General features: G+C 44.0%; 2 protein-coding genes and 1 long non-coding RNA gene across 16 annotated transcripts in view; 1 reads left to right on the forward strand and 2 right to left on the reverse strand.

Moving 5' to 3' along the window:
- EMSY (EMSY transcriptional repressor, BRCA2 interacting) overlaps nt 1-1,307 on the reverse strand; it is a 98,683-nt gene extending 97,376 nt beyond the window's left edge. For 7 of the 12 annotated variants that reach the window (XM_064576901.1, XM_064576905.1, XM_064576903.1 and 4 more), the window contains exon 1: nt 1-157. The gene's annotated coding sequence lies outside the window, so the exon portion shown is untranslated. The other 5 variants (XM_045894472.3, XM_045894471.3, XM_064576902.1 and 2 more) reach the window with 2 other exon arrangements.
- LOC123857535 (uncharacterized) lies at nt 714-26,932 on the forward strand. Of its 2 annotated transcripts, XR_010406975.1 has the most exons (4): nt 718-844; nt 10,465-10,525; nt 22,471-22,550; nt 23,856-26,932. It is a non-coding gene; the product is annotated as an uncharacterized LOC123857535 (long non-coding RNA). The 2 variants fall into 2 exon arrangements; XR_006793877.3 differs by lacking the exon at nt 10,465-10,525 and having other exon boundaries at nt 714-844.
- Nucleotides 5,831-27,587, reverse strand: part of GVQW3 (GVQW motif containing 3) — a 50,238-nt gene continuing 28,481 nt past the window's right edge. Inside the window, exon 4 of one of the 2 annotated variants that reach the window (XM_064576909.1) lies at nt 5,831-6,480. Coding sequence is in view for 1 of the 2 variants with exons in the window: in XM_045894477.3 (XP_045750433.1) it covers nt 27,146-27,402 (257 nt within the window). In the remaining variant the exon portion in view is untranslated. Of the gene's footprint in view, nt 6,481-26,904; nt 27,403-27,587 lie in introns of those variants that run through there. The other variant, XM_045894477.3, reaches the window with a different exon arrangement.

A 27,587-nucleotide genomic window follows, 5' to 3' on the forward strand; every position in this document is an offset into this window, starting at 1 on the left:
CTGCCCGGCCTTTCGGGGCTCATCTAAAAGGCTCCTCCGCCAAGACTAGGGAACACCAGGAATTGGGTTTGTTTGCGGTGCCTCAGAAGGGGCAAGATGGCGACAGGCATCAGGGCGCAGGCGCACTCGCGCGCTGCCAATCGGGAGGTGTAGTTCGCCTTTCCCGCCTTTCGGAGAACCGACTCCAGAAGGCCTCCATTCTCCTAGTCCCTCTTTTCCTCCGCGTTTTGAAAGGAAAGAGGAGACATCGCGGGAGGTGCTGGGAGTTGTGGTCCGGACCCAAGCTCCCTTCTCTTTCGCTCTCGGTGTGCTGTCGCAGGCGCAAGGAAGGCCGGGATTGTAGTTTCCTTGGCTTCTCCTCCATACTCTTCTCTGGCTTCGCGCGCCTCTCCTCTGGCTGCCGTCTCCCAACCAATCGGCTGGGCTCTCTGCTACGTGTGGCGTCACACGTAGAGGCCAAAATGGCGTCGGTAGCTGGAGCTGAGGCTTTGCCGCGACCTTTACTCTAGGCGAGGTTAGGGACGATAGGAAAGCAGCTTTGTCCCTGAAGCGCCGTTGAGGATTAGGATCGGATTCCTCAGAGTCATGGGAGCAATTATCAGCGGCCTCCAGCCCCCACCAGGCGCAACTCGAGGAGAGAATCCACGCTACAAGAACCGACGTAGCGGACGTCGCAATTGCCCGAACCAAATCTGGGGGTTGCGGAGTTGCCAGTGGAGAAGGGGAACCTGAGCGTTCTCCGCTTCGAGTTTCTCCACGTGTGAAGTGGGAATGATAGTGATATCTCGTGCTTTAGCTGTCAAGGGAAGAAGGAGAAGGTATTTATTAGAGGCCCTACGACGTGGTAGGTTCATCCTTCAGCCTTTGTTCTTATTTAATCACAGAACAATTGTGTGAAGAAGTTATTGTTGCCCTTATTTTACATATGAGAAAAGGGGCCCAGTGTGTAGTTACTCGCGGCCATAAAATCGAAGCCAGTGCTTGGTATTGTGGAAGATTCAATCCAAGTTTTGTGATTGTCCTTCCTCTTAAGTTGTGTCCTTTTGGAAATGTAGGATCTGGTAAAAATGCCATGTCAAAGGGGGCTCTTAATATGCTTTCTGATACTAACAAAGTTTTCATGTAAAATGGGGTTAATCGCACCCTATGGGGATGTTGTGATACACAACGTAGAAAAAAGTTATTTGTAAATTGTGGACCACTGTGCAGAAGTGTGAGACTGGTCATATTCTTGAATGGAACTATAGATTAAAAAGAGAAAATAAATAACAGCATTTAAGTTTCTTACTACTATTTACCCATTAGCTAAAAAAATACTCTGTGAGGTCCCAGAAAATTGTTATTGTTGAAACCCAAGCCTGCTCCTCCAGAAAGTCATGAAGTGGGACAGATAATACCCAGGCCCTTCTCTCCCTCCTTGATCTTAACAATGCATTCTCCTCCATCTATTTCCCACCTGTTTTCAGGTCAATTATTTAACTTCTGGAAAGATGGGAAAAGAAACTTTAATAGGTTTTGTAGTTTAACATACATTCTTTGAGCCTCACAGCATCTCAGAGAGGTAGGTATAATTTAGATCCTCCCCCCCCCCCCCCCCCCCCCCCCCCCCGCCCACAAACACTTCTGAATGAGGAAAACACAGAAGTTGAAGAACTCACCCAGTTTCACAAAGCTAGGAATTGAAGGGAGCTGGACTTTATAACCCTCAGTCTTCTGACTACCAAGTGTCTTCCTCTACAACAAATGTCAAGGTGACAGTAATGGAGTAGAAATGGAAAGACAAGCTGCTTATAAAACTGACTCTGACCATAATAAGTAGCATATAAGTCAAGAATTATAGCTTACTCTTGTGCTTACCTGGTGCCAAGTATTTTTAAAATAAGCATCTCACGTATAATTCATTTAGACCGTAAAATTTTATGAGGTAGAAACTATTATGTCTAATTACAAATGAGAAAACCGAGGCACAGGAAGGAGGTTAAATAGCTTACCTAGGGTCATACATTCTAAGTAAATGGTAAAGCCAGGACTTAAACCCAAGCAGCTTGACTCCAGTGTCTGCTCTAGACCAGTGGTTCTCAAACTTTTCATGTTCAGTAGGAATCACCTGAGGATCTTGTTAAAAATGCAAATTTTGACTGAGTTATGTCTGGATAGGGCCTAAGATTGTATATTTCTTTTTTTTTTTTTAATTTTTTTTTTTTTTTTAAGATTTTATTTATTTGCAAGAGAGAGAATGAGAGACAGAGAGCATGAGAGGGAGGAGGGTCAGAGGGAGAAGCAGACTCCCTGCTGAGCAGGGAGCCTGATGTGGGACTCGATCCCAGGACTCCAGGATCATGACCTGAGCCGAAGGCAGTCGCTTAACCAACTGAGCCACCCAGGCGCCCAAGATTGTATATTTCTTTTTTTTTTTTTTTTTTTAAGATTTTATTTATTTATTTGAGAGAGAGAGAATGAGAGACAGAGAGCACGAGAGGGAAGAGGGCAGAGGGAGAAGCAGACCCCCTGCTCAGCAGGGAGCCCGATGCGGGACTCGATCCCGGGACTCCAGGATCATGACCTGAGCCGAAGGCAGTCGCTTAATCAACTGAGCCACCCAGGCGCCCAAGATTGTATATTTCTAATAAGCTCTCAATCTACCACATATCTTCTCTTTTCTCCTAACTATATATATTTGTATTTGTGGCCAGAATCTGCCTTCTCCATTCTGCCTCTGATTGCTCCATGTTCCCAAATATTCCCAATATTAAATTCTCTTCCTTAAGGGTCAGAGTCAAACTTTACCCTCAAGAAACTTATCCTGCCCCTGACTTTCCCTCTAGGGTAAGACAGGCATTCCTGCCTCTGCTTCTATACATTTTTTTTTTTAAGATTTTATTTATTTATTTGACAGACAGAGGCACAGCAAGAGAGGGAACACAAGCAGGGGGAGTGGGAGAGGGAGAAGCAGGCTTCCCGCCGAGCAGGGAGCCCGATGTGGGACTCGATCCCAGGACCCTGGGATCATGACCTGAGCCGAAGGCAGACGCTTAACGACTGAGCCACCCAGGCACCCCTGCTTCTATACATCTTATTACAGAATTCAGAACACTTAAGTTATGGTCATTTGTTCAAAAATCTTCTTGACTAGACAGTGAGCGTTTCAAGGAGAGGGCTTTTACTCCAGTGTCTAGCACATAAAAATAATAGCTAATACTTATCTAGGGCTCTCTGTTCCAGATGCTGCTTTATACATTAGCGTGTTTAATCTCCACAATAGCCTTATGAGATATACTATTCCCATTTTATGAATGAAGAAACTGAGGCACAGAGAGATTAAGTAGTTTACCTAAGGTAACAAGCTAGTAAGTAGCAGAGCCATGATTTCAAGTTAAGACACTTTAAGTCCAGGAAATTTGTGATAAATGAGAGCCGTCTTCCACTTCCAAAAAGGAATAGCCAAGACTTACTGTCCTATTAGACATGCGTATAACTACCTCTAGCCTGGGAAAATGTATTGGAGTACAATATTTGTCTCAAACAATTATTCCTCCACTGACAACCAGGTTAAGCAGTTTTCTTGAAACAGACTTCTTCAAGAGACCTACCATGCACTATTATAATTTTGTAGTGCTATATTGGAGAAGGTGGATTTCACAGTTATGAAAATATCTGTTAAGTTCCCTGTAATACTGTACAGGTAGGCAAGTCGAAATGGATAAGACTTTAGAGATTCATTTTCAAAATGAAAAAACAGGTTCAAAGACAGCAAATGAGTTAACCAGAGTCATACAGGAACTCCATGGCAGGAGGACTGGAAACCAGCCCTTTTGCCTTACAGGCTGCTTGTCTTTTCACTGTACCACACTGCCCTTAGAGTCTTACCTTTGGAAAGATTTATTACCACAATGGTATAGCCAAGGTGTATACTAAAAATGAGAATAGCAAAACCAAAAAAATAAATTAGTAATATTTAAAAATAAATTAGTAATAAATTATATTAGTAGAATATAAAATAGTAGATCAAGATAAGTAGATTTGGGGGACAGAAAAAGAAAAAGTAAATGGGAAATGGCAATTACATACTTGGGTTTCATGTAAGATAAAAATGCTTTGAACAATCTAGAACAGCTTCAGAAACGAGGTGAAAGATGACCCTGCCTTGTCAACTGCCTTAACTCCTCTCCCTTACTGCCCACTAAATTCTGTAGTCTCTACTTGGTAAATAGCTGGCCCCATTGTTTCAGTGGGCTGATGATGAGGCCTCATCACCTGTGTGGAGTGGACTTTTTTCCCAACCCTCTTCCTCCAAAAGATCCTCTCTACACTCCTTGCCTAGTACATCTACCATACTGCCACTGCTGTCAGGGTGACGTTCTAAAATTCAAAGCTCACCGTGTCAGTCACTTGTATAAAACTTTCCAGTGGTTTCTAGTTGCCAACAGAATAAAGTTCCAGCTTTTTTATAAGCAAACCCATGTCAATGCAAAGAAATTTCCTTGCATATCTAACGTTTTCATAGAGCACTGCCATCACTTATTTTATTTTGCCTAAAATCTGATACTGTCCTAAAGTTAACTCCTTCTCTTAAAGCCCTTTCAAATGGAGCTCTCCTGGAGCGCCTGGGTGGCTCAGTCGTTAAGTGTCTGCCTTCGGCTCAGGTCATAATCCCAGGGTCCTGGGATCAAGCCCTGCATCGGGCTCCCTGCTCAGCGGGGAGCGTGCCTCTCCCTCTCCCACTCCTCCTGCTTCTCCCTCTCCCACTCCCCCTGCTTCTCCCTCTCCCACTCCTCCTGCTTGTGTTCCCTCTCTCGCTGTGTCTCTCTCTGTCAAAAAAAAAAAATCTCAGATGGAGTTCTCCTGTCCCCATCTTTAGTATCTTGAACCAGAAGTAAATGCTGGCATTCTCACCTTGTAACTACAACTTCCAGACCAGCTACCCCTGCTTTGAGGCTTTTACTCTCAAGCCATGCAAACTCCATCTTCATTCCATCTCTCTAGGGATGATGGGATCTTAGAAACTTTTTAACAGCCTGCTATCATCAGTTTATGTTGCCCGGTTGTCCCCTCTGCTCTTGTCCTCACCAGAAAGATTAAAAAAAAAAAAAAAAAAACAAAAAAAAACACCTCCCAGCACCGCCCTTCAACCACCCATTTCTTTGATCATATCCTGTACTTTGTTCTCTAGAACTGTTCCACCTCTGAAATCAGTAACCAAGGGATTCCACCTTCTAAACAAGACCTTCTTTTATTCCAGATTTTTTTATTCCTTTACCCTCACCAAACCTGTTCTTCAACTTCTGTGAAATCTGTAGTTGACAGTCTACGGGTTCCAAGTTTGTTCCCCTCCTCCAGCTTTACTTTCTTCCCTTACTAAACTGGGACCTGTGATCATTTATTTCAAACTTGGTCTCATTGGCACTTTCAAGTTCATTCAGCCATTCTGTCCTTCCACATAAACCCTAAAACAGCCCTCAACCTTGGAACAGTTCCTCCCCTACATCCCTTCCCATGTTGATGTAGTTATTAGTTAACTATTGGTGCATAATAAATTATCCCAAACCTTGACTTAAAACAACAATAAGATTTTTTTGGCTTTTCAGTTTTTTCCATTTCATACAGGTTTTGCAGTTTCTATGGGAATTAAGTTAGCTGAGTGATTCTGGCTTGGAATCTCTAAGTGATTGCAGTCATGATGTCAGCTGGGGCAGCTGTCATCTGAAGACTGACTCTGGGGCTAAAGAAAGAATCACCTTCCCAGGTAGCTCTTTCACGTGGTTGGCACTTTAACAAGGGAAAAGGTCTGTTTTTCTGTGGACCTCCCTATAAGGCTGCTTGAGCATCCTCACAGTATCGTGGCTGGCTCCCCCTAGAGCAAGTGAGGGGTTAGAGCAGTGTGGAAGCTATAATGTTGCAATGTGCCTGCCCATCTGTGTGTGGACGAAATCAGATTTTAGGAATTTGTACAAAGCAAATCTAGAACAACTTGAAGTAAATTGAAATAATATTAAGTAGCATTTATTGAAGTCCAATTATAGAAAGAGCACCCATGTGCATTACTTCATTTAAACCTCACAACATTCCCATGACATAGTAATCATTGTCCATTTCATAGCTGAGGAAACCAGGACCTAGAGAGAAAAGTAATTTGTGTAATGTCAGATATCACCGGAAGACTCTTCCCAAGAACACACAAGAATTCTGGTTATCTGTGGTTGCATATCAAACCATTGCTGTAGCTTAAACAATTTATTTCGCTCACAAATCTTCATTTTGGTAGGGCTTAGTGGAGACAGTTCATCTCTCCTCCTCTGGTGTCCACTGAGGCAGCTTGGCACCTAAGATCTAGAATCATCTGAGGTCTCATTCATTCATATGACCAGCAATTGATGTTGCCTGGAATTTTTGTTGGGATTATCAGCAGAGACATCCATATGTAGCATCTCCATGTGGCCTAGGCTTCCTTGCAACATGTGGCAAAATTCCAAGGGGAAGTGACTGGAGAGAAAGAGACAAAACTATGGAAGTTTTTATGATCAAACTATGGAAGTCATGTCACTATTTGTGCCATACTCTTGATTGGAATAGTCAAGCCCACCCAGGTTCAAGGGGAAGGGAATTAGATTCCATTTCCTAATGGAAGAGTGGTGGAGTTCTGAAAGAACACATGGAACCAGAAATACTGCTGTGGCCATTTTTCAAAAACATCATCTGCCATAGTCAGCCCTCTGTTCACAACATATCTTCATATGCAAGACATACTCCTTCCTTCCCCCCACAATCCCCAGCCCCCAAGTCTTCCCATTGTGACAGCAGGATTGGACTGTTAAGAGGCTAAGAGGTTGCAGTCATACTGTGAGATTCCATTTATATAAAGTTCAAAAGCAGCAAAAATAATTTTTGTGAAAGAAGCCTGAATAGTAAATAACTTCAGAGGAGCAACTACTTGGATGGAGCATGTAGGAACCATGGAATTATGAATGTTCTAGATCTTGATCTGGGTAGGGGTTATATGAATAGATATGCCTAGGTAAAAGCTTATCAAGCTGTACATGTAAGATTATATCCTTTATGTAGTTTATACTTAAATAAAAAGTAAAATCACTTTAATGGTGGATACATGTCATTACACATCTGTCAAAACCTGTAGAATGTACACCACCAGGAGTGAACACTTAGGTAACCTGTGGACTTTGGGGTGGTAATGACACCTCAGTGTAGGTTCATCGACTGTAACAAATGTACTACTCTGGCGTGGGATATTGATAGGGAGAGTATATGGGGGGGGCAGGTGGAGGGGCTGGGTAGGACTGGAGGTATGTGGGAACTTTTTACACAGTTTAACTGAACCTAAAAGTGCTCTAAAAAATAAAGTTTATTGGGCGCCTGGGTGGCTCGGTTGGTTGGGCGACTGCCTTCGGCTCAGGTCATGATCCCGGAGTCCTGGGATCAAGTCCCACATCGGGCTCCCGGCTCAGCGGGGAGCCTGCTTCTCCCTCTGACCCTATCCCCTCTCATGCTGTTTCTCTCTCTCTCTCTCTCAAATAAATAAATAAATAATTTTTAAAAAAAAAATTTTAAAAATTTTATTACTTAAAAAGAAAATAAAAAGGATTTAAAAAAAAAAAATCCCTGTTCGTACCAGTTAGGAGCGTGGCTGTGTGTCAAATGAAAGGATGGATGGATGGATGGATGGATAGGTGAAATGGTTTAAGGAACAATGAAAATTTTTGGTTTACTTTACTTAAAAGTAAGTCCTAGAATAGTTCTGGCGACAGGCATTACTGAATCTAGAGTATCTCCATCCCTCAGCTCTGTCCTACTGTGTTCGCTTCATTCTCAGGTTCCATGTGTTGACCCCCAGCAGTTCCAGGCTTCTAACATCCTCCCTGCTTATAGCCTCAGCAGAAAAGCACATACCGTCTCTTCCAACAATCTTATTAAAAGTCTTGCTCTGTTGTTGTTGGCTCCATCTGGGTTTCATGCCCATCCCTAAACTGTGGCCAGGGGAATGTAATACCCTGATTTGTCAGGCTTTATCCACATGTTACTCTTTGGAAAGGAAGAAGCTGAGTGGCAAAATCAGTTATTCCAAAGTACGTGGAGTAGGGTGGGGGTGGGCTTGGCTCCCTTAGGAAAAATAGGGTACTACACAGCAAAATCACAGATGCTTATTAAAATAAGGCAGGGCACTGTGTGAGTCATAAAAATGTCCATACCCTTTGATACAGGATTCCCATTTGTGGGAATAATCCAAAATGTGGATTATTCTCCAAAATTATCCAAAAAGTTATATTTATAGAGATTTTAATTTCAATACTATCAAAAAATTAGATAACATAATTATCTTGCAATAAAAGTATTTGCATATCCCACATATATACTCAGTATGTAGTCATTTAAAATGAAAATTACAAATAGTTAACATCAAGGAATATGCTTAAGATAAGTGGAAAGGCATGTACTTACATGTATACACATATACATATATAAAAGGACACATGTTAAATATGAGAAAAATGGAAGAAAAGTAAGCCCGACCTAGGTGGGCTTGACTGTTCCAACCAAGAGTATGGCACAAAACATGCCAAGACAACTTACTAGAGTGGTAACACTTCTTTTTTTTTTCCTAATATTTATTTTTCCTTTATTTTTCAAGTTTCCTCTTAGGTATTTATGTCATTATTATGATTTAATAATGCATTTTGTAAAACTCCTTAGCATCTTAATAAGAATAGTCCATTCTCCTAAGTACTATGGTATACAATCAAAATAAACTGCTAGGTCAGTTTACTAATGATTCTGGTTAAGGTCATAGAATCCAGAGTTAGCAGAAACCTCAGAGGTATTCAGTTTAATGCCCCATTTTACAGAAGAGGTATCTGAGACCCCGAGAGAAGAAGTAACTTACACAATCACACAGGAACCAAGGGCAGGTCTCATGATTTTCAGGCTAACATTTCCTACACTGCACCAATCAATTAAGATGTAGATTTTTCTGCGATTGTTTTCCTTTGAAAACAAATCCTCAAGTTCAAGTTGATATCCAGCCTTTCATTAATAATTTAAATTAAAGGAGCTATTATCACTTTAGTTGGGAAAGTGATGTTTTTAAAAGGATGGTAAAAACTAATATAGGGGTGCCTGGGTGGCTCAGTCGATAAGCATCTGCCTTGGGCTCAGGTCATGATCCCAGGGTCCTGGGATCAAGCCTCGCATCAGGCTCCCTGCTCAGCCAGGAGCCTGCTTCTCCCTCTCTCGCTCCCCCTGCTTGTCTTCCCTCTCTCACTGTCTGTCTCTCTCTCTGTCAAATAAATAAATAAAACATTTAAAAAAAAAACTAATATCATGGCCCTTTATTTTATTTTTTTTAAGATTTTATTTATTTGACAGAGAGAGACACAGCGAGAGAGGGAACACAAGCAGGGGGAGTGGGAGAAGGAGAAGCAGGCTTCCCGCAGAGCAGGGAACCCAATGCGGGGCTCGATCCCAGGACCCTGGGATCATGACCTGAGCCGAAGGCAGATGCTTAACGACTGAGCCACCCAGGCGCCCCTATCATGGCCCTTTAAAAGGTCCTTGCCTTGCACATCCTTGCACATCTTTTTTTGTAAGCAACTCAGTCAAGAAATACCGAGGAAGCCCAGATCTGACTAAATGGGCCAAATGTACGGTCTACTTTTGGGTATCCACATCCTCATTCATTCATTGAATGAGTGTTAGGCCCGATGCCATGCCTTGGAGATACGAAGATGAATAAGGTACCACCGTTATTCTGGAGCTCACAGTTGAGTGGGGAGGTTAGACATACGCAGATAGCTCTATATACCATAGGAGAACATGGTAACAGAATGTTCATAAAGGTGTTTAAGAAGTGCTACAGGATCAGGGAGAAAAAGATTTTCATCACAGAAGGCTTCATAGCAGAGGTAGCATTTGGGTTGGGCCTCTTGAGTGAACAGGATTTTACCAGGCAGAGAAGTGGGGGAGGGGGTATCCAGGGTATCACAGCCAGAGGAAATAAGAAGCAAAGGTTGGAAATATAAAGGGACACACAGAATGGCAACATCAAGGAGTGAAATGAAGGATGTTGGACTCCTAGTGGTCCTCAACTGGGAGTACTTGTTGGACTAACTTAGGGAGCTCTATCAAATTTCAGAAGATTGTAATGTACACCTTTGACTAAAAACCTTAGATGTCTGCTGAGATCTTATGAATACCCTCAAGGTTTTTTGGGTCCGTGATTACCACAGTCATGAGAGAGCACCAGACTGAGTAACACAAGTTATTGCCATTTAATCCACATTGGAACCCAAGTGGCAAAAATACTGTCTGTGCTCTGGATGGTGATTTGACACTGATTAATGACTTGATCATTAGAAAACCAAAGGGAATTGCAAATGAAAATAGAAATAAAGACATAATCTCACACATTGAGTTTTCCCTAGTACATATTTTTGAAAAAATATATATATTTTTCAGGTTCACCCAAATGCTAAAGTGCCTCAGGTGAGGAGCTGATGATAATCAGTAATTATCCAAGGTGAGATCCAAGACATTTCATAAAGATGGAAATAATAACCCTGTCGGAAATGGAAATCAGCTATCATGGGGGAGGGGGCTATAAATCCAAACATAATATCCAACTTGTCTTCACCTCAGAGAGTTTCCAGCTGTTTATGATGTTTTGCTGTGATTTGCCAGAAATGAAATGCATTTTTTTAAACTGTGCTCCAGCCAGCTGAGCGAAAGCCCTGGGAACCATATTCTCTTTCAAGAAGTGTTGAACACTTGTGAAGTCTGCAGAGAAATGGTACAAGGTGTCTGCTTTCTTGTCAGTTCCAATGAAGATCTTTTCCTTGCAACCCTAGGATTGATTATTTTCTAAGTGAGCTTGTGGAAGACCAGATCAGGTCTCTCTTGGATTGAAAGGGCACTTGCTGAGATGCTATGAGCTTTAAACTTACCATGTCAAGGCCAGCAGTTCAAATCCAAGCCTTGCTAAAGGAGGTAATAAAGGAACGCTTGCTTATGGAGAGCCTGGGGAATGTATTTGTTGAGAAATGATTGTGGGAAGGAAATGTTCTAATAATGCTTGTATGAGTATGTGCCGCACCCCCCCCCCCCCCCCCCCGCCGCCCACAGACACACACACCCTGAGCTGAAGCATACAAGGCAGTCTGTGGTAATAGCAGTTAATCTCACCAGACTGATTTGAGACTTTGAAGAACAGAGGTTGAGTTCTGAATGCCCAGCACTGTTGAGTAAATTACTGAATGACATGTGGAACCCGAGAAGACAGTGGTATGGCATGTGGCAGTGTCTTTCCACAGTCACTCCAGACTGCCTAAGCTTCTCGAGACAAACCTTGCACCTTCATGTCATGCCCTGGGGCTGTTCTCCCATCTTGCCTCTGGAATGCTTTTATGCCATCGCTTCTTGCACCCTCTGGCCTTTTGAAGCCTATTAAAATCTTCATTCTTTACAGTCCATCTCAAAGATCTTTTGAAAATAATTCTCCATGCACAGATGGGAACAGGGAATGTTCTTGGAAGTCAAACAGATCTGGGTTTGAATCCCAATTCTACCTCTTTCAAGTTCTTGAGCAAGTTACTTCAGTTCTTTGTGCCTCAGTTTCCTCCAGATGGGTTTTGGGAAAGGTTAATGTGATAACATAAGTACAGTCTTAGCTCAGTGAGCAGCACGAAGTAGATAATCAGTGACTGTTAGCCCTCTCCCCTTGTTCACCTTCCTCCGTAAAACCCAGGTCCATGCTTAAAAAATGTTGCCTCCCAGGGCACCAGGGTGGCTCAGTCGGTTGGGCAGCTGACTTGGTTTTGGCTCAAGTCATGATCTCAGGGTCATGGGATCCAGCACCACATCGGGAGCGCTGAGCATGGAGTCTGCTTATCCTTCTCTCTCCCCCTCTGCCCCTCTCCAAGCTCCCTCTCTCTCACTCTCTCTTTCTCTTTCTAAAATAAATAAAATCTTAAAAAAAAAAAAAAACGTTCCCTCCCTCTGCCTATACATTCTTTAGCACTTTTTCCCCCTCCCCACTGCCAATTATATCCTCAGATATAATTGCTCCCTCCTCTGTACCATAGTGCTTTGCTTATGCCTCTTTTCTAGCACTTATTATAGGCTGACTTGAGCTATAACTCACCGTGTTTCCCTCCCACTTTGGCTGAAAACACCTCAAGAGCAGTATCTCCAACAACTAGCATAGGGACTAGTTTAGGACAGACATTCCATAAATGGTTGTCTAATTGGAACAACATTTAACCCAGCTTTCCAGGAGGCAACGTGAACATGTAACATGTCTTCTCCCTACAAGCGCTGAATGGTCTAAGTAGTAAGAAGGAAATTCCCTGGCAATTAAGTGGTTCAAAGTTGATTGCTGTCTGTCCTCCACTTCCAGATGTCTTTGTTTCTCCCACTTCCAACTCAGCCAGGCCAGAAGAGCATTCCCATGAGGGTAATCTAATATATCTTTTTTGGCTGATTTGATTAGAGTGTGAAATACTTTCGTTGGAGAAAATACACAAGAGTGAGCTTTTTCTCTGTTTTTGCAAGGGACAGAAGGTGAGGGAGAGAGAGGGAAATTGAAGCCAGAGGAAAATCTATTGTACCCCAGGAGATGAAGAACACATGTAGCCAACACAAAAAATATTGTCCTGGGTCAGAATTTCAGAGCCTGAGCCATGAATGACTCCAAACCTTCTCATTGATCTTAGGGAAAGAATTAAAAGAAAAACAAAACAATTTAAAAAATCTCTTCCCCAGAAACTATTCTGTACAATGATATTTGTACAAATGAAGAACCAGAAGCAAGCTAAAAATTCAATTCAACAAATACTTCCTGAACTATGAAGTTCAGGGGCATTGGAGTTATGGAGATATTGGTGAAGCTAGATTTCTAAACTTAGTCTGTTCTTCCCTCCGCTCGATTATTTTCATCTTTGGGGAAAGCACAGTATTTCAGTCAGCATTCAGCTAAGGAAGTAGAATTACTATGAGTTGTGGGATAAGGGATTTGTTATAGAAATTAGAACTTAAACAATTGTGAGAGGGGCTGGGGCAGTCTGGCTCTGAAAGGGGGGCGATCAGGGGAGTCACCAACCAGTCAATCCCAGAAGTCAAGCACATCCAGCTGACAGGGGTCTGTGAAGGGGGAACTGATAGAGAAGTCTACAGGAGAAGGCTGTGGGTCCATAACCAGGGGTCTGGTGGTGGGCTTGGAGCTTCTATTGACCAAGAGTCAGCAGTTAGGAAGAGCTGGGTATAGAGTGGAGGAGAGTGAAGACAAGCTGGAACCTTCTGGCACCTCCACATCTGTCCATGACTTCAGTGGTCAATGGCTGCTGATTCACTTCTGCTTCCCAAATCTCAAACAACTATCTTTAAAAAAAAGATATTTATTTATTTATTTGAGAGAGCGAGAGAGAGCATGAGCAGTGGGGAGAGGCAGAGGGAGAGGCCTACTCCCCACCAAGCAGGGGCTCAATCTCAGGACTCTGAGATCATGACCTGAGCTGAAGGCAGCCAATTAACCAAGTGAGCCACCCAGGTACCCCTCAAACAACTATTTTTTTAAACCAACTTTAACCTAGAACCATGCAGTTTGCCACTTAACTAAGCCGGCACACATAAATTTCCCCCCATCGCCATAAAGCCATTTGTCTTCTCCCAATTTCTACAATGAAAAAGAGTGGGCTTTTAAGTCTGACAGGCCTGGGTTCTAATCCTGGGTCTGCGCACTCCCCCGCCCCACCCCCAGCTGTATGACCTCAGGTAAATTACCATTTCCAAACCTTAATGGAGCAGGAATCCCTCCTCTGTGCTACTGTAAACCCCCTGGGCTTCTCTCAGTTGTAGCATTTACTTCATTTTCTTGTCATTATCTATTTATGTGTCCACTTCCTGCACCAGACCACAAGCTTGAGCACAGGGATCATATCTGATTCTACTCTATAGTTATGGTGCCTAACGGTGCCTGACACAGAATGCTCAGTAACTGCTGGCTGAGGCTGAATCCTTGAAATGGAGACGAGAACTCACCAGACTATCAAGCTAACAACAGTGGAGCCCAATACTAAGACATTAAGGCAGTGAGACCTACCTGTGTCCCTATCACATTCAGTACCGTCTGTAAAAATAGGCTCCAGACACCCCTACCTCATCCACAGCTTCTCTGTTAAACCATTCCACTCCCCAACCTGTTTTAATCATCCTGATTCCGGGCTCTTGGGCTTGTTTTCTGTTTATCACCTGCTATCACCTCTTGGACCTATTACCTTAAATGTTCAAGCCCCCAGCTCTCTACCTTGCTTGAATTTTTCTTTTCCCCTTTGAGTAAACTATTTTCCCTTTCTTGGCGTGTTTCCCACCGTCCTACCCGAGGTTCTCAGGTCAGAGACAATGAAAGTCCCTGCCCTCGGGGAGTTCTCAGTCTGGTGAAAAACAGACAGGGAAACCAGCAATTCCAGGACAGTGTGGTAAGAGGTCTGTTGAGGGATGTTCAGGGTACAATGGGAGCATAGAAAGAATGAAGAGCACGTAATCTTACAAGGAGAAGGAAGTATACATTGATCTGAGTCTTGAGAAATTGTTTAAGAGATTCCCAGGCAGAGAAAGGGAGGACGTGTGTTGCAGACAGAGCCCACATTGCAGTGGTGTGAAGACAGGAGGGACAGGGCCTGGGAGGCTGCAGGTATACTGGTGTGGTGGGAAGAGTATGCAAGCGCAGTTGGGAAGTGGAAGGAAATGAGCCAACATTGTAAAATTGGGAGATTTCACATGAAATTCTGGATCTCCAGTTTCTGTTGAAAAATCAGAAGATCTGGCCATACTGGGCTCTCACTCTCATATGAGCTGAGAGTTGTGCATCCTTGTTAGATGCCATACATGTTTTTGTTTTTTGTTGTTGCTGTTTTTTATTTATTTATTTATTTATTTTTAAGATTTTATTTATTTGACAGAAAGAGACACAGTGAGAGAGGGAGCACAAGCAGGGCGAGTGGGAGAGGGAGAAGCAGGCTTCCCGCTGAGCAGGGAGCCCGATGCGGGGCTCGATCCCAGGACCCTGGGATCATGACCTGAGCCGAAGGCAGACGCTCAACAACTGAGCCGCCCAGGTGCCCCGTTGTTGCTGTTTTTTAAAGAGTGGATCTTTTAGGGGCACCTCGTTGGCTCAGTTGGTGGAGCATGTGACTTTTGATCTTGGGGTTGTAGGTTTGAGCCCCACGTTGGGTGTAGAGATTGCTTAAAAAAAATAAAATCTTAAAAAAAGAATGAGTGGATCTTTTATTTTTATTTATTTATTTATTTATTTTTAAGGTAAGCTCTTGGCCCAATGTGGGGCTTGAACTCTCAACACTAAGATCAAGAGTCGCATGCACTACCAACTGAGCCAGCTGGGGGGGCCCCACCATATGTGCTTTGTAACTCACTTGGTCTCCACCACACTTTTGTCATCATACTTGCACTCTTGTTTTTCTTTAAGGAGAGAAATATTTCTTAATACCTGGCTTTCTGTGAAAAGTGGGGAAGTGGAGTTTAGACCCAAGAGCCAGGCATTCCAAAAACTGGGAATGGTGTGTTTCTTGTGGAAGTGAAGAAACAAATGTATCTGCTGGAGGACTGCAATTTTCACCTAAACTCAGTCCCCTTCACTCATTTATGTTACCTGCAGGGTTTGTGACATAGAGTGATGACCTCATGGGGCCGCTTGACTTTTCATAAAACCTTGCAGTGTTCACAGACCATCAAGGAGGAATGTGCCAAGAGTGTTAGTCTTAAAGGTGTAGGAAACATGTACATGTCTGCCTAGTGCTTGTCAAAGAGACACCCACGCTGACTCTCAGAGCCTCAAATGGTGATGAATCAAGTAGAAAGAAATCGAGGGGACTCAGAAAAGGACTTGTCCATGGCCCACAAACAGCTAATGGCAGGAATTCTCCGCAGCCAGTGACAATACAGAGGAAATGCTGTGCCCTCACTTCCAGATCCAGAACCAGAAGACCAAGGTGCTCCCAGTAATCATGCAGAACTGGCCCAGCTTCTTAGTAACAGGGTGACTTTAGAACTCCCCCTTGGTCCTCACATCCTATGTAGCTGCAGTGCACTCCCAGGCAGCTAGGGCCTCCAGCCTTCCGAGAGCCTGGAACTCCTGCTCTGAGCTCTGAGCTCCTTGAGCCGGCTGAGTGAGAAGAGACGCCTTGGGCTCCTCGGGGCCTCTTGTTTTCAGTGATGATTCTCTGCAGCTCGGCTCTGGCAGTCTTACCTCCTCTCCCTGTGTAACTGATCCCGGTCCTCTGGCTCTGTCAGCACCTCTGCTGTGTACACGATGACATGTGTGAGTCTTGAGCCAGGCAGGAACCCTCAGAGTGAGGTGTGAGTTTCTTCGCAAGCCATTGAAGCTGCCTTTCTGCGGTATGCCAGACATCTGGGCTCTGCTAATCGGCAAGCAGTGCCTTCGTGAGGTGGTCAGGGGGAAGGGACCCCCAGAGTCTTTAAATTGAACTCCCCACTCCCCACCTTTTCCCACATCAGTTTTGCTTGTACCTGCTGAATTAACGCACATTAAAGCATAATGCTAAATATGTTACACTTCTGATGAAAAGCTTTCACTCGCGCCTCATTTTCCACCAAATTCAAACCAAGTCACCTGCCCTGGCATTTGGCCCTCTCCCAGGAAGATCCCAAATGCTTTTTCTAGGCCTGTCTCCCACTATGAACACCAAATACTCCAGCCAGAATGGTACGCTCCTAGGCTGGCTTTTCCTGTGATCATAAGATGACTGCCACAGTTCCAGGCATCACATCCAAACACTACAATATGCAACAGAAGAGGGTCATCTCTTTCTTCTGTGTTTGTTTTTTTTGTTTTTTAAGTAGGCTCCACGCCTAGTGTGGAGCCCAATGCAGAGCCTGAACTCACAACCCTGAGATTGAGACCTGAGCTGAGATCAAGAGTTGGTCATTTAACCAACTGAGCCACCCAGGCGTCCCTCTTGTGTTTTTTAAGACTGAGAAAACATTTCCCTGTCTCTCCCCTCCAAGTCTTTACATATGCTACTTCCTCACTGATGGCCCTCACATATCTTTGGCTGGATTTGGGTCTCAAGTGATTTAATCCAATCGCAGACAAAAGGGAATAGATCACAATGACTGGCTTGGGCAGTCATATTGGAGATAGAGTCCCTTTTCCTGAGGGATGGATATCTGAGCAAAATTAGGATTCTGTGAGCATGAAGATGGGATGATTGTTGGGTGGGTAACCAACAGAGTCTGCTGCAACTTGGAATCTGGCAGATGGTAAGTGTTAAATATACGTTACTTATTGTTATTAACTCTTACTAGCTGTGTGAACTTACTCAAATGACATATCTCCTAGAGCCCCAATTTCCTCATCTGTAAAATGGGAATAGGAGTATCTAATTTGCTGGATGGTTATACAATTAAATGAGATGACATATGTAAAGTCCTAGGTGCTTAGTAAATGATGACTGTTTATTATAACTGTATATAATTATTGCCAGAGTACTGGGCAGCAGGCTGAGGTCTCCCAACAAAGACCAGAGGTTCCTAGGGTTAACCCCAGCCTGAAAAAGTCAAAAGCATGAGTACTAGAAGCAGTTCATACTTAATGTTCTATAGTTGAGGTTGTGAGTATCAATTTGCCAGACCCTAATCTGTTAGGAATGGTTGCCCCTGCCCAACAGTTCCTTGGTTTCAGGAGACCCAGTAAGACAAGGATTCCTGCTAGAGGGCCCACTCTCCTGGTGCTCTTGCCCCTAGAGGGCACTAGACGCAATCCTGCCTCCCTTACAGCAGGGATTTGATGGCCTATGACCAACAACTCATCCTAAAGTAGATGTCACTTGTTGGCCTTCAAGTACTCAACTTAGGATGAGAGATTGATGGGCAAGAACCATCCATAGTCTCCTTCACATCTCCACAGCTTTGTCAGACCCAGGTTCCCATCCCAGCTTTACCATTTACTAGCATTGTGACCTTAGGCAAAGCTCTTTATCTCTCTTTGAATATCATTTTCCTTACCTATAAAATAGGGATGATAATATCTTATCTGTTTCATAGAGCTTTGGTAAGGATTACCAAATGCTTTCACTTTTACAAATTAAGTTTTCCCAGTAGAGGTAGAAATTAGCTTATCCTAATTTTTACACATGAGGATACTGAGGTTCAGAGAATAAGAACTTGGTCCAATTCACACAGCAAGTTAGTGACAGAGTAGGGATTTGAACCCAGGTATCTCTCCATGCTCTTCTACTGGCCCATCTTTCTCTCTTAATCTACTCATTAATCTCCTCTCTGAAGTCAGAGGCCCTCACAGATCACACCTCCCACATTCCTCCCCCCAGTGGTCTCTCTATCTTCTGAGCTCCTAAAGCACTTGCTTGAACCTCCCATTGGTTCACACTTAGGAATACATCCAGCTAGCCAGGCTGTAAACCTGAGCTCACCCTTGACTCTGCCCTCTCCCTCACTCCTCGTATCTAATAGGTTAATAAGATCTGTCAATTCTACCTTTTAAATAATCCTGAAATTCCCCTGCTTGTGTTTCTACTCTCGCTGTCTCTCTCTCAAATAAATGGATAAAATCTTTGAAAAAAAAAAAGCGGGGGGGCGGTGCCTGGGTGGCTCAGTCGTTGGGCATCTGCCTTCAGCCAGGTCGTTATCCAGGGTCCTGGGATCGAGCCCCACATCGGGCTCCCTGCTCCGCGGGAAGCCTGCTTCTCCCTCTTCCACTCCCCCTGCTTGTGTTCCTTCTCTCACTGTCTTTCTGTCTCTCAAATAAATGGATAAAATCTTTGGAAAAAAAAAAAACCCTGAAATTGTTATATACTCCTCTCTTCCTACTACCACAACCCTGTTTTAGAACCCCAACATCTCTTGGAGTAATGCAGCAGCCTCCTGACTAGTCTCTGTGTCCCAAGGTCACCCTCCAGAATGACATTTCTGGTAGAGAAAGCTGACCATGTCACTCATGCACTTACAACTTTCAGAACAGGTGGCCCTGCTCTCTTATGCAGCCTCATCTTTCATCACTTTCCCTTCAAATTCTGTTCACCGGTCACTTGGAATGACCTGCTGTTCCTGGAAAGACCACACTGTCTGTCCTCCCCAAGCTTTTGCTCTTGCTACTTCTTCTGCCAGGATCAATACCAGCCCCACTCCCATCCTTGCCTAGGAACCCCTCCTCATCCTTCAGGATGGGGTTCAGGAAAACATCTCCTCTTTCTCTACCTCCTACCCACAGCTCAAATGATCTTGAAACATTTGGTACTTATTTCTTCCATTGCATTTCTATCCCAGCTGGATTGTAACTGTCTTTTACTTTATCTTTACCACTAGATTATAAGACCATGAGTAGAGGGCAGGGTCCCCCAATTTATTCATTACTCTACCTTCAGATGAGTAGAGTGTTAAAGTGTTATCACTACACTGAAGTGTTATCAATGAAGGGGAGTTCTGCAATTTCCAATGAAGTTGCCATTGGTGTTGTGTGGAGCCCTAATGGCACCACAGAATCATTCACCCTCCCTCCCTCTGCACCCCCAGAATCCCAATCACAACAAAATAGCATGATGACCTACTTCCTTGGGAGACTTCCAGCAAGTGGAGCATTTCAATAAACAAACAATAAAAGCGTGGGACAAATGGGAGAGGGAAACGTAGGCTCCCAAGAGGAAGATTGAAATTGGACTTGGCAAGAGGCTATGAATGCTCCTAAAGCTGACAGATTTATTACTGGGAATTTTGTGTTTACACATGGACCTTCCCTGCCTTTAGTATACTAACAGGGAGGGCTGGACATAGAGTCAAAGTGATTTGGAGGACAGAGGAGCCCTAGATTCATTTGACTTGGAAAGACCTTTGAATTTTTATATTCCATCTTCAAACAAAGGGCTGCTGAATGAGCTTAGTGGGGTATAGGTGCCTTTATGTACAAGTGTGCTCTCTGCTATCCCTCTCTTTCTCTCTCACCACACACACACTCATATACACACTCACACACATACTTCTGTATGTAAGGATTTTTCTAAACAACTTGATCATACTTCCATGCTTCCCCAAGAAATTAGATAGATAGAAAAAAGACCCATAAGCTTCTTTTCTATTTCTCTGGATCTCAAGGATTTAGATATTCAAATTCTCCTATTTGTTTGCATCAAAGCAAATGTTTCCATTCCAAGTCCCAGGGTCCCATTCCTCCCCATTCATGCCTTAAATTTCATCTAAGAAACTTAGGAACTTGTGAATTCTAACATTATAAATCTACAGCCATAGTATCAAAGCTTGGGTGTGATTTTCAATTATATTAATTCTGAAGCTATAATATATAAAAAAAATTATCTTAGAGCCATAGTAGAAGCTCTTAGGTTCTCAAATTTGCATAGAACTGAGTCCATAACAGTCCATTTCAGCAGCAACTTGATCTACCAAAAACTTGCTTTTCCATAGGCATATCATCCCAGGAATTCACAGGTAGTTTCTAAGTAACTCTTGTGCCATTGCATGCCATCGATTACTAGTTATTGAAGGAGGCAGTCCACCAGGGATCCCAAATGTCCCTGTACATCCTTGTTGAGTGTGCCAAACTGTAAGACCTAACCATGCTCTGTCCCTGAGTCATTTTTGTAACTACTCTCAAAGGCAATTAAGTAGGTCAAGGTGATCACAACATGACTACTGTACAACTCTTCACTCCGCAGGGGAAGGAGACTGGCTTATTGGCTGCTTGTTATAAAAGGTTCTGAGCCCTTGGCCAAGGGTTCCTCAGCTATGGTGCAACGGCATTGCATGGGTAGCTGCCATCTGGACCCATTGCATTGTCCCATGGGACTCAAGGGCAAGGAGACCAGCCATGCTGTTGCCCCTGCTGTTGGCAGTGCTGGGAAATAAACTTTCTCCAATCTGCTGCATCTTGTTCTCTTACCTTCAGCACCTACAGAGTGTGGCAAGCCAACCTAGAGTTCTGTTACTCCTTGCCATCTTCCATGAGGTGGGGCCTCTTCCCTGACACAATATCCTGTTTTCTTTTTTTTTTTTTTTAAGATTTTATTTATTTATTTGAGAGAGAGAGAGAGAGATCACAAGTAGGCAGAGTGGCAGGCAGAGGCAGAGGGAGAAGCAGACTCTCCGCTGAGCAGAGAGCCTTATACAGGGCTTGATCCCAGGACTCTGGGATCATGACCTGAGCCAAAGGCAGATGCTTAACCGACTGAGCCACCCAGGCGCCCCAGTATCCTGTTTTCTACTGCCAATGAGGTCATTGCTGAATTCACACTCAATCAGGTCATATAACAATCCCAAAGTTCTCCTCTTTGAAGGTCAGTTTCCTACAACCACTTTCCGTATCAACTACTATATTAGTTAGTGTCCCATGAAATGAAAAACAAATCATCCTAGATCTGTGCTGTCCAGTATGGTAGCCATTAACCATATGTGGCTATTTACATTAAATTATTAAAATGAAATGTAATTAAAAAGTCAGTTCCTCAGTCACACTAGCCACATTCCAAGAGCTCAGTACCCGTATATGGTTAGTAGATACTGTATTGGCCAGCACATTAGGCCATTTCTGTCATCACAGAACATTCCATAGGACAGTACCACTCTAGATTATGTGAAACAGAAAGGGATTTCAAGCAGGCAATTGTTTACAGAGATGTTGGGCACATGGGAGCAGTCCAAGGAAGGAAGGGCTTAGAAGAGTTAGAAGAGAAAAAAGGAGATTACGAAGGTGCTGCCACCCTGGGTAAAGGCTGGCCCACAGTAGGTACTGTCTGTTAGGGGTGCTGCTCTGAGAAGGAACCCAAGAGCCTGTGCTTGGTGCTGCTGCTGCTGGGGACACCATAAAAAAGCGGGACAAAACAATGGCTTCTTCCTTCTACACCCCCTTCAGTCTCCTGCCAACACCTTCCAACTGGCAAGAGAGTCTTAAAAAAAATGTAATTTGCAGTGTCCATATGTCTTACAATACTCCAGAGAGCAAAGAGGGTGGGAATGTATCTTAAGACCGACAAATAACTGCATAGAAGGGATTTTTATCAGTGCTGCTATTATTAAGGGTGGCAGGGCTCCCGCCCTATACTTTACATCCATTCTCTTATCTCTAGCAACTTCCCCCTGCCCTGTATGTCCCAGCCATATGGAACTTTCAATTCTGTTCCGAAACCTTATGTTCTTGCTCCTCCTCCAATCTTGCAGATACTGTTCCCTCTGCCTGGAACATGCCTTTCCTTACTCTTCACATAGTTGGCTATTCTCATCCTTCAAATATCAGGTCAGATGTTACCTCCTCAGAAAGACTTTCCATGACCTTGCCATTCGGCCTAAAATAGCTTAATCTTCCTGATGTCCCGCCGTAGTCGTTCCCCATCAAGACACCCTGTTTATTTTATAGTCCTTGTTTTTTATTGAAAATTATCTTCTGTGTTTATTATCTGTCTTGTCTCGTAGAATGGAAGCTCAACAAAGGCAGGGGCCTTGTCTGTGTTGTTTCGGGCTGTGCTCTCAGCATTTAGAACACATCCTGGCATGTAAGAGAAATTCAGTAAATGTATGCTGTCTGAATGAATAGTTTCCATCCATTTTTCTGCTATGTGTTCCCATAGAACCCAATCTTCTCCCATTGTGACACTTAAAGAAACAAGTATAATTACTTATATCTGATCCCTTGCTAGACTATAAGCTCAGTGAAAGTAGGGACCATGTATGTCTTATTCCCAGTTGAATCCCCAGTGCTTAGCACAGTGCCTGGGATAAAGCTGGAAGCAAGAAATTACTTGATGGATTTGGTCATCATATTATTCTATCAAAAAGTTTGGGAGATGATTTAGTAATGAGTATAGTGAAACTAAGCAAATGAAAACAACGAGGCCATTATTAACTCTAGGAAAAAATAAACAAAAATGGAAATATAATCATAAAGCCCCACATGGCTTGGCTATGAATAATATTTACATAGTCATAATCAGGACCAACAGGACATATTAGCTTTTTTAGACTTTATGAGTTGACATTTTTCTATACTGGTTAGTAAATAATAACTATCTCAAGCTCCCTGAGTACCCCACTGCTATAGCTCCAATTGCCCTAGCTCCCTGTCTTAGAATTCCCTGAACCTTCCCAGGATCCAGCAACTAAAGAGACAATACCTGGAGTCAGGGGCTCCAGAAACCTACTGGAAAGGCCAGCATCTCTTTGGATCAGTCAGTGCTTGTGCCAATAAGTAGCCTCCAGCCCATCCTGGGCACTCCTTTTGTTTCCCCTCAACCCTGTTTGCTATACCTCCCCAGGCCCAGGGAGCCAGTCCTACATGGGAACCATCCAGAGACATCAGGCTGCCAGCCAATGGCTGGCCTGCCCCACCTCCCACACAGCCCCTGTCCCCGAGTGTTCTACCTTCCCCCAACAGGTTCTGCCCTCACTAGGAGAGACAACAGTCCTGGAGGGAATGCTGGCATCTCAGAGGGCAAATATTTTTAATGATACTTCTGGTCATAATATGTAAGCACCATATGATGATTTAACCAAAAATTGTGATACAATTATATCAGAAGATGGGGCAGGGAAGTGGTGTTAAAGAAATCTTCCATTGCTCAAAGTCAGTGGGTAATGTCTGAACTTAAAAATCACAAAGCAGCAGTATAGGTATATTATTTAGAGAATGGAAGTAAATACAAAAAGCTGGAAGAAGTAAAACTGGCTAGTTGACTGTGAGGTGCAGGGCTTGGTGTGGGGATGCATGGGACGGGAATCTACTGTTTTTTATTATAAGCCTTAGAAAAATTTGACTTTTGAACCATGTACATATTACTCTTTTTTTTTTTTTTTTTTTTTAGGAGACTGCTGCAGGAATCCTGATCAGCGGTGATGGCAATGAGAGATAAGTGGATCCAACATTATGATTAGGCGATGAATTGGCGTAACTTGGTAATTGCTAGTGAAAAGAGTGAGAGGGGGGAGTGAGAGGAGAATCACACAGAATTGGCTTTCCTAGATGGGCGCAGAGGTATCTGGGAAGGCCCCTCCCCTCAGAAACGTCTCTCCCTCCAGCCCAGCACTGTCCTAGGGTTAGAGAAGGACTGTTTCTTGGTGAGCACTTGGATGCCAAAAGTCTCCCCAGGCACCACATATTGCAAGAGTGACTAACTCTGCTTGGGAGAATTGAAACTAGTTCAGAGAGAAAGGGGTATTTAGGCTGGGTCTTGCAGATAGTATAAAAGCTTCCAGTTCCATAAAGGGTGAGCTCTATGGTGAGAAGGCATGTTAAGGGAAGGATATTCTCGGGCAAGGGTGATGGAGGATAATAGGAAGTACAAAGGCACAAAAGCAGGGGAGAATAATTTGGGGGGTGGTGAGTCATTCCATGTGGCTGCAATATGGGAGGCATGTTGGGGGAGAAAATAGTGGGAAATAAAGCAGGACCAACAGTTTGTGAAGAGCCCAAGCGCCTATAATGTAGTCCAACTGGTCTTCTCCCTCGAGCTGGTGGCAGAGTAAAAGGCACAAACCGTCTGAACAGTAATTTGGAAATATATATCAGAAGCCATTAAAATGATTCTAATCTCTGTCCTAGTGATCCTGATTCCTAGAGATTGTTCCTAAGGGACTACTTTTTAAAGGATGAAGGATAAAGGATAAAGTGAGCAATATTCATTAAGCTATTTATTGCATCATTATTGGAAATAGTGAAAAATTGGGAAACAACCAATGTTTCCCTCAAAGGAAAATGCTCAAGTAAAAAATGGTGCCTTCACCCAATGAATAAGCAATAGGCCGACTTGGTGTGTCTGTCAGAATTTAGATGGGCTAACTCAGGAAGCCTACTGGGCCCAGGGGAGGGGAAAAGTTCTGTTGTGGGCAAGAGAGGAAGGTTGGAAGCAGAGTGGACCACCAGACCAAGCCTGTGTAGACACCAGGGGTTGGCAATAAGTAGCAAAATGGAAAAAGCTGTATGATACAATGCTGAGCAATAAAAATAAAATATGTAATTGTATCAGTGATGAAAGCAGCCAAAAAAAAAAAAAAATTACACTACTGACAATGGCAGGAAAGGGCAAGGAGAAATGGAAACAGATAACGTGTGAGTGGGTGCTCTTTCCTCTTTCTCTTAATTTTCTGTTGTTATCATTGTATTATTTGCACAATAAAACCCAATTTACAATGAAAGAAGGAGACACTGAGGAAATATGAGCCCCTGGGATAGGTCCACGGCCATGCCTTCAAGTCCAGCTGCAGCTCCGAGCCTTCCAAGCCATTCTGCCGGGAGCACTCCTGAAAGGAGCTGGCTTCTTCTGGACAAAGGAGGGAAGGAGAGCAACTTCGTGTGTGACCCACACCAAGGGGCTTCAAGTCTTTGCCATCGCGCTCTAGATGTTGGAGTCACTGCTACATCCCAGGGGGAGCTTTCCCCTTAGCTGGGAAGGGTGGCTGTGACCAGTGCTCTCCAGCCCCAGCCTCTTTGCCTCTGATGGTTGTTGCGGTTCCCGGTTCCTTCACAGTGGGCTCTCCTGGCTGGGGGTTAGGTTCCGCCTTGCTGGGGGAAGGGCTAGCATGAGATTCTCTCTGATTCAGGGACAGAGGCCAAAGTGACCCTAGCCAGCAAAAAGAGCAGTGGAGATAGCAACATCCATGACTGGGTGTCAGAGCTGAGGCCCAGTGATTTTTCTTTTGTTCATGCTCAACACCCCCTACCTCACTTGACTTCACTGTGACCTCTAGACCACCAATCCTTTGACAATTTCATGCATTTGCTTGTGCTGTTCTCTCAATCTGGAGTGCCCTTGCTTATGCTTCCTGACAGAGCTAAACCCTGCCCATCCTTTCATACCACTTCCTTGATGAAACTCCCCAATTTCCTTTTGGGGAATGAATCATTCCCTCCTCTGGCTCCCACAGTACTTGATTTGTATCTTTCCCTTGGCAATTGTATTTTTCTGTAGCGTGTTATAGTTAATCATGTCCACGTCTGTTTCTCCCACTAAATGGGGAGCCTCTCAAGGTGGCCAAGGAACCTGTCTTATCCAACTCTGACTCCTCACAGAGCGTGGCCAACCTCTGGCATATGGTAGGTGCTCAGTCAATGTGCGGAATGACATTAAATTACAATGGGTGAGTTCTTCTACTTTCTATGTCATAGACTCTCTGGGAAAGCTGTTGAGATGGTAGACAGATGACCAGTTGGTTTTATACCTATTTCTTTCCTGTGCATTTTGAAAGAGGCAGGAAGAGGAAGAGAATTAAAGCTATCTGTGGATCCGTATTCCAGAGATTTCAGCCAGGGATCCTGAGAGGGGATAATAATATATATAATAGCTAACATGTGCAGAGACTCTTATTTATACTTTCACACCCATTAACTCTGCTGGGTCTCACCAGGACTCTAGGAAATAGGCTGAGTGGCAGCATTTGGCTTGTCCTAATGTTAACGGTCAAGAAAACCAAGGCTCAGAAAAACAAAGTAATTTGCTCACGAATCCATCAACTCAAAGTACTGAGCTGGGACTCAAACCCAGATCTGTTGACTCTAAATCCCATGCTCTTGATATTGTAGAGGTGACAAGGACGAAGGCTCTCCTCCTCCTGATAAACATTTGCAGAAGGAAACCCATAGCTTAAGCCTTGGTAAGGTGCATCGGCATCAGGTCCCCCTCGTGCATGTTTATCTGCTGATCTAGGGGTTTAGCTCCTCAAGGGTAAGGACCACACCTATTCCTTTATTTCTTTTCCCCCAAAGCCTCAGGCCTTTGGCAAACCCCACACTTCTGCTGGGTCTTGGTTTCCCTGTCTGTAAAATGAGGGGGCTGAGCTAGAAGTTTAAATTGGGTCACATTCCCACCAGTGCCCAGCGCAGAGCCTCGCCCCGCAGCGCCCACCGCCTTCCCCCTGGACGACTCCCCAGCTCCAACGCTAGAGGCCTCCCGGACTCCAGCTGACATGATGGAGTGTATACCCTGCACGTTGCAGCCTCTTCCCAGGCTGGCTGCAGAAACCCTGCCTCCTCCAGACAGCTGGGCCGCTCCGCTCACACGGACCAAGTTGGGAGCCTCATTAGTCATGTCAGATGACACAGTTAACACTTGGGGCCGGCACAGCCAGTTCATCAAAAGCTCCTATGTGCCTGGCTCCGTCACTGCAGCTGAGGAACTACTGTATGTGGGGCAGGCAGCACATCAGAAGGGCAGCGCCAGAGGGCCTCCAAATTGGTTTTGATTAATTGCATAGACATGTCTTTAATTGGTGCCAGGGTAGCAGCCAGAGAACTTATGGGAAAGCAGGATGTTATGCTTTCATTCCCTGAAGTCCCATAAAGCAGTGAAAGATGAGGAACAGAATCACTGCTCGTTGAAAATTTATTGACCGTGCAGACCCAGAAAACACAAATAACTATCTGAATTGAAACCTAACCTCATTTTCCCAACTCACTGGAAACCAGGCATGTTCCTCTCTGCACCCTGGCCTGCCTGCTGAGATGTATAACTGTGCAAAAGGTGTGATTTCTAAGAAATGAGGGCTTGAGTACAGAGACAGCATACTCGGCTTTCCCAGATGGGCGCAGAGGTATCTGGGAA

The sequence above is a fragment of the Mirounga angustirostris genome, unplaced genomic scaffold (assembly GCF_029215605.1).
Source record: "Mirounga angustirostris isolate CCGP_5_RB_7025 unplaced genomic scaffold, mMirAng1.0.hap1 SCAF_13, whole genome shotgun sequence".
Lineage (NCBI taxonomy): Eukaryota > Metazoa > Chordata > Mammalia > Carnivora > Phocidae > Mirounga > Mirounga angustirostris.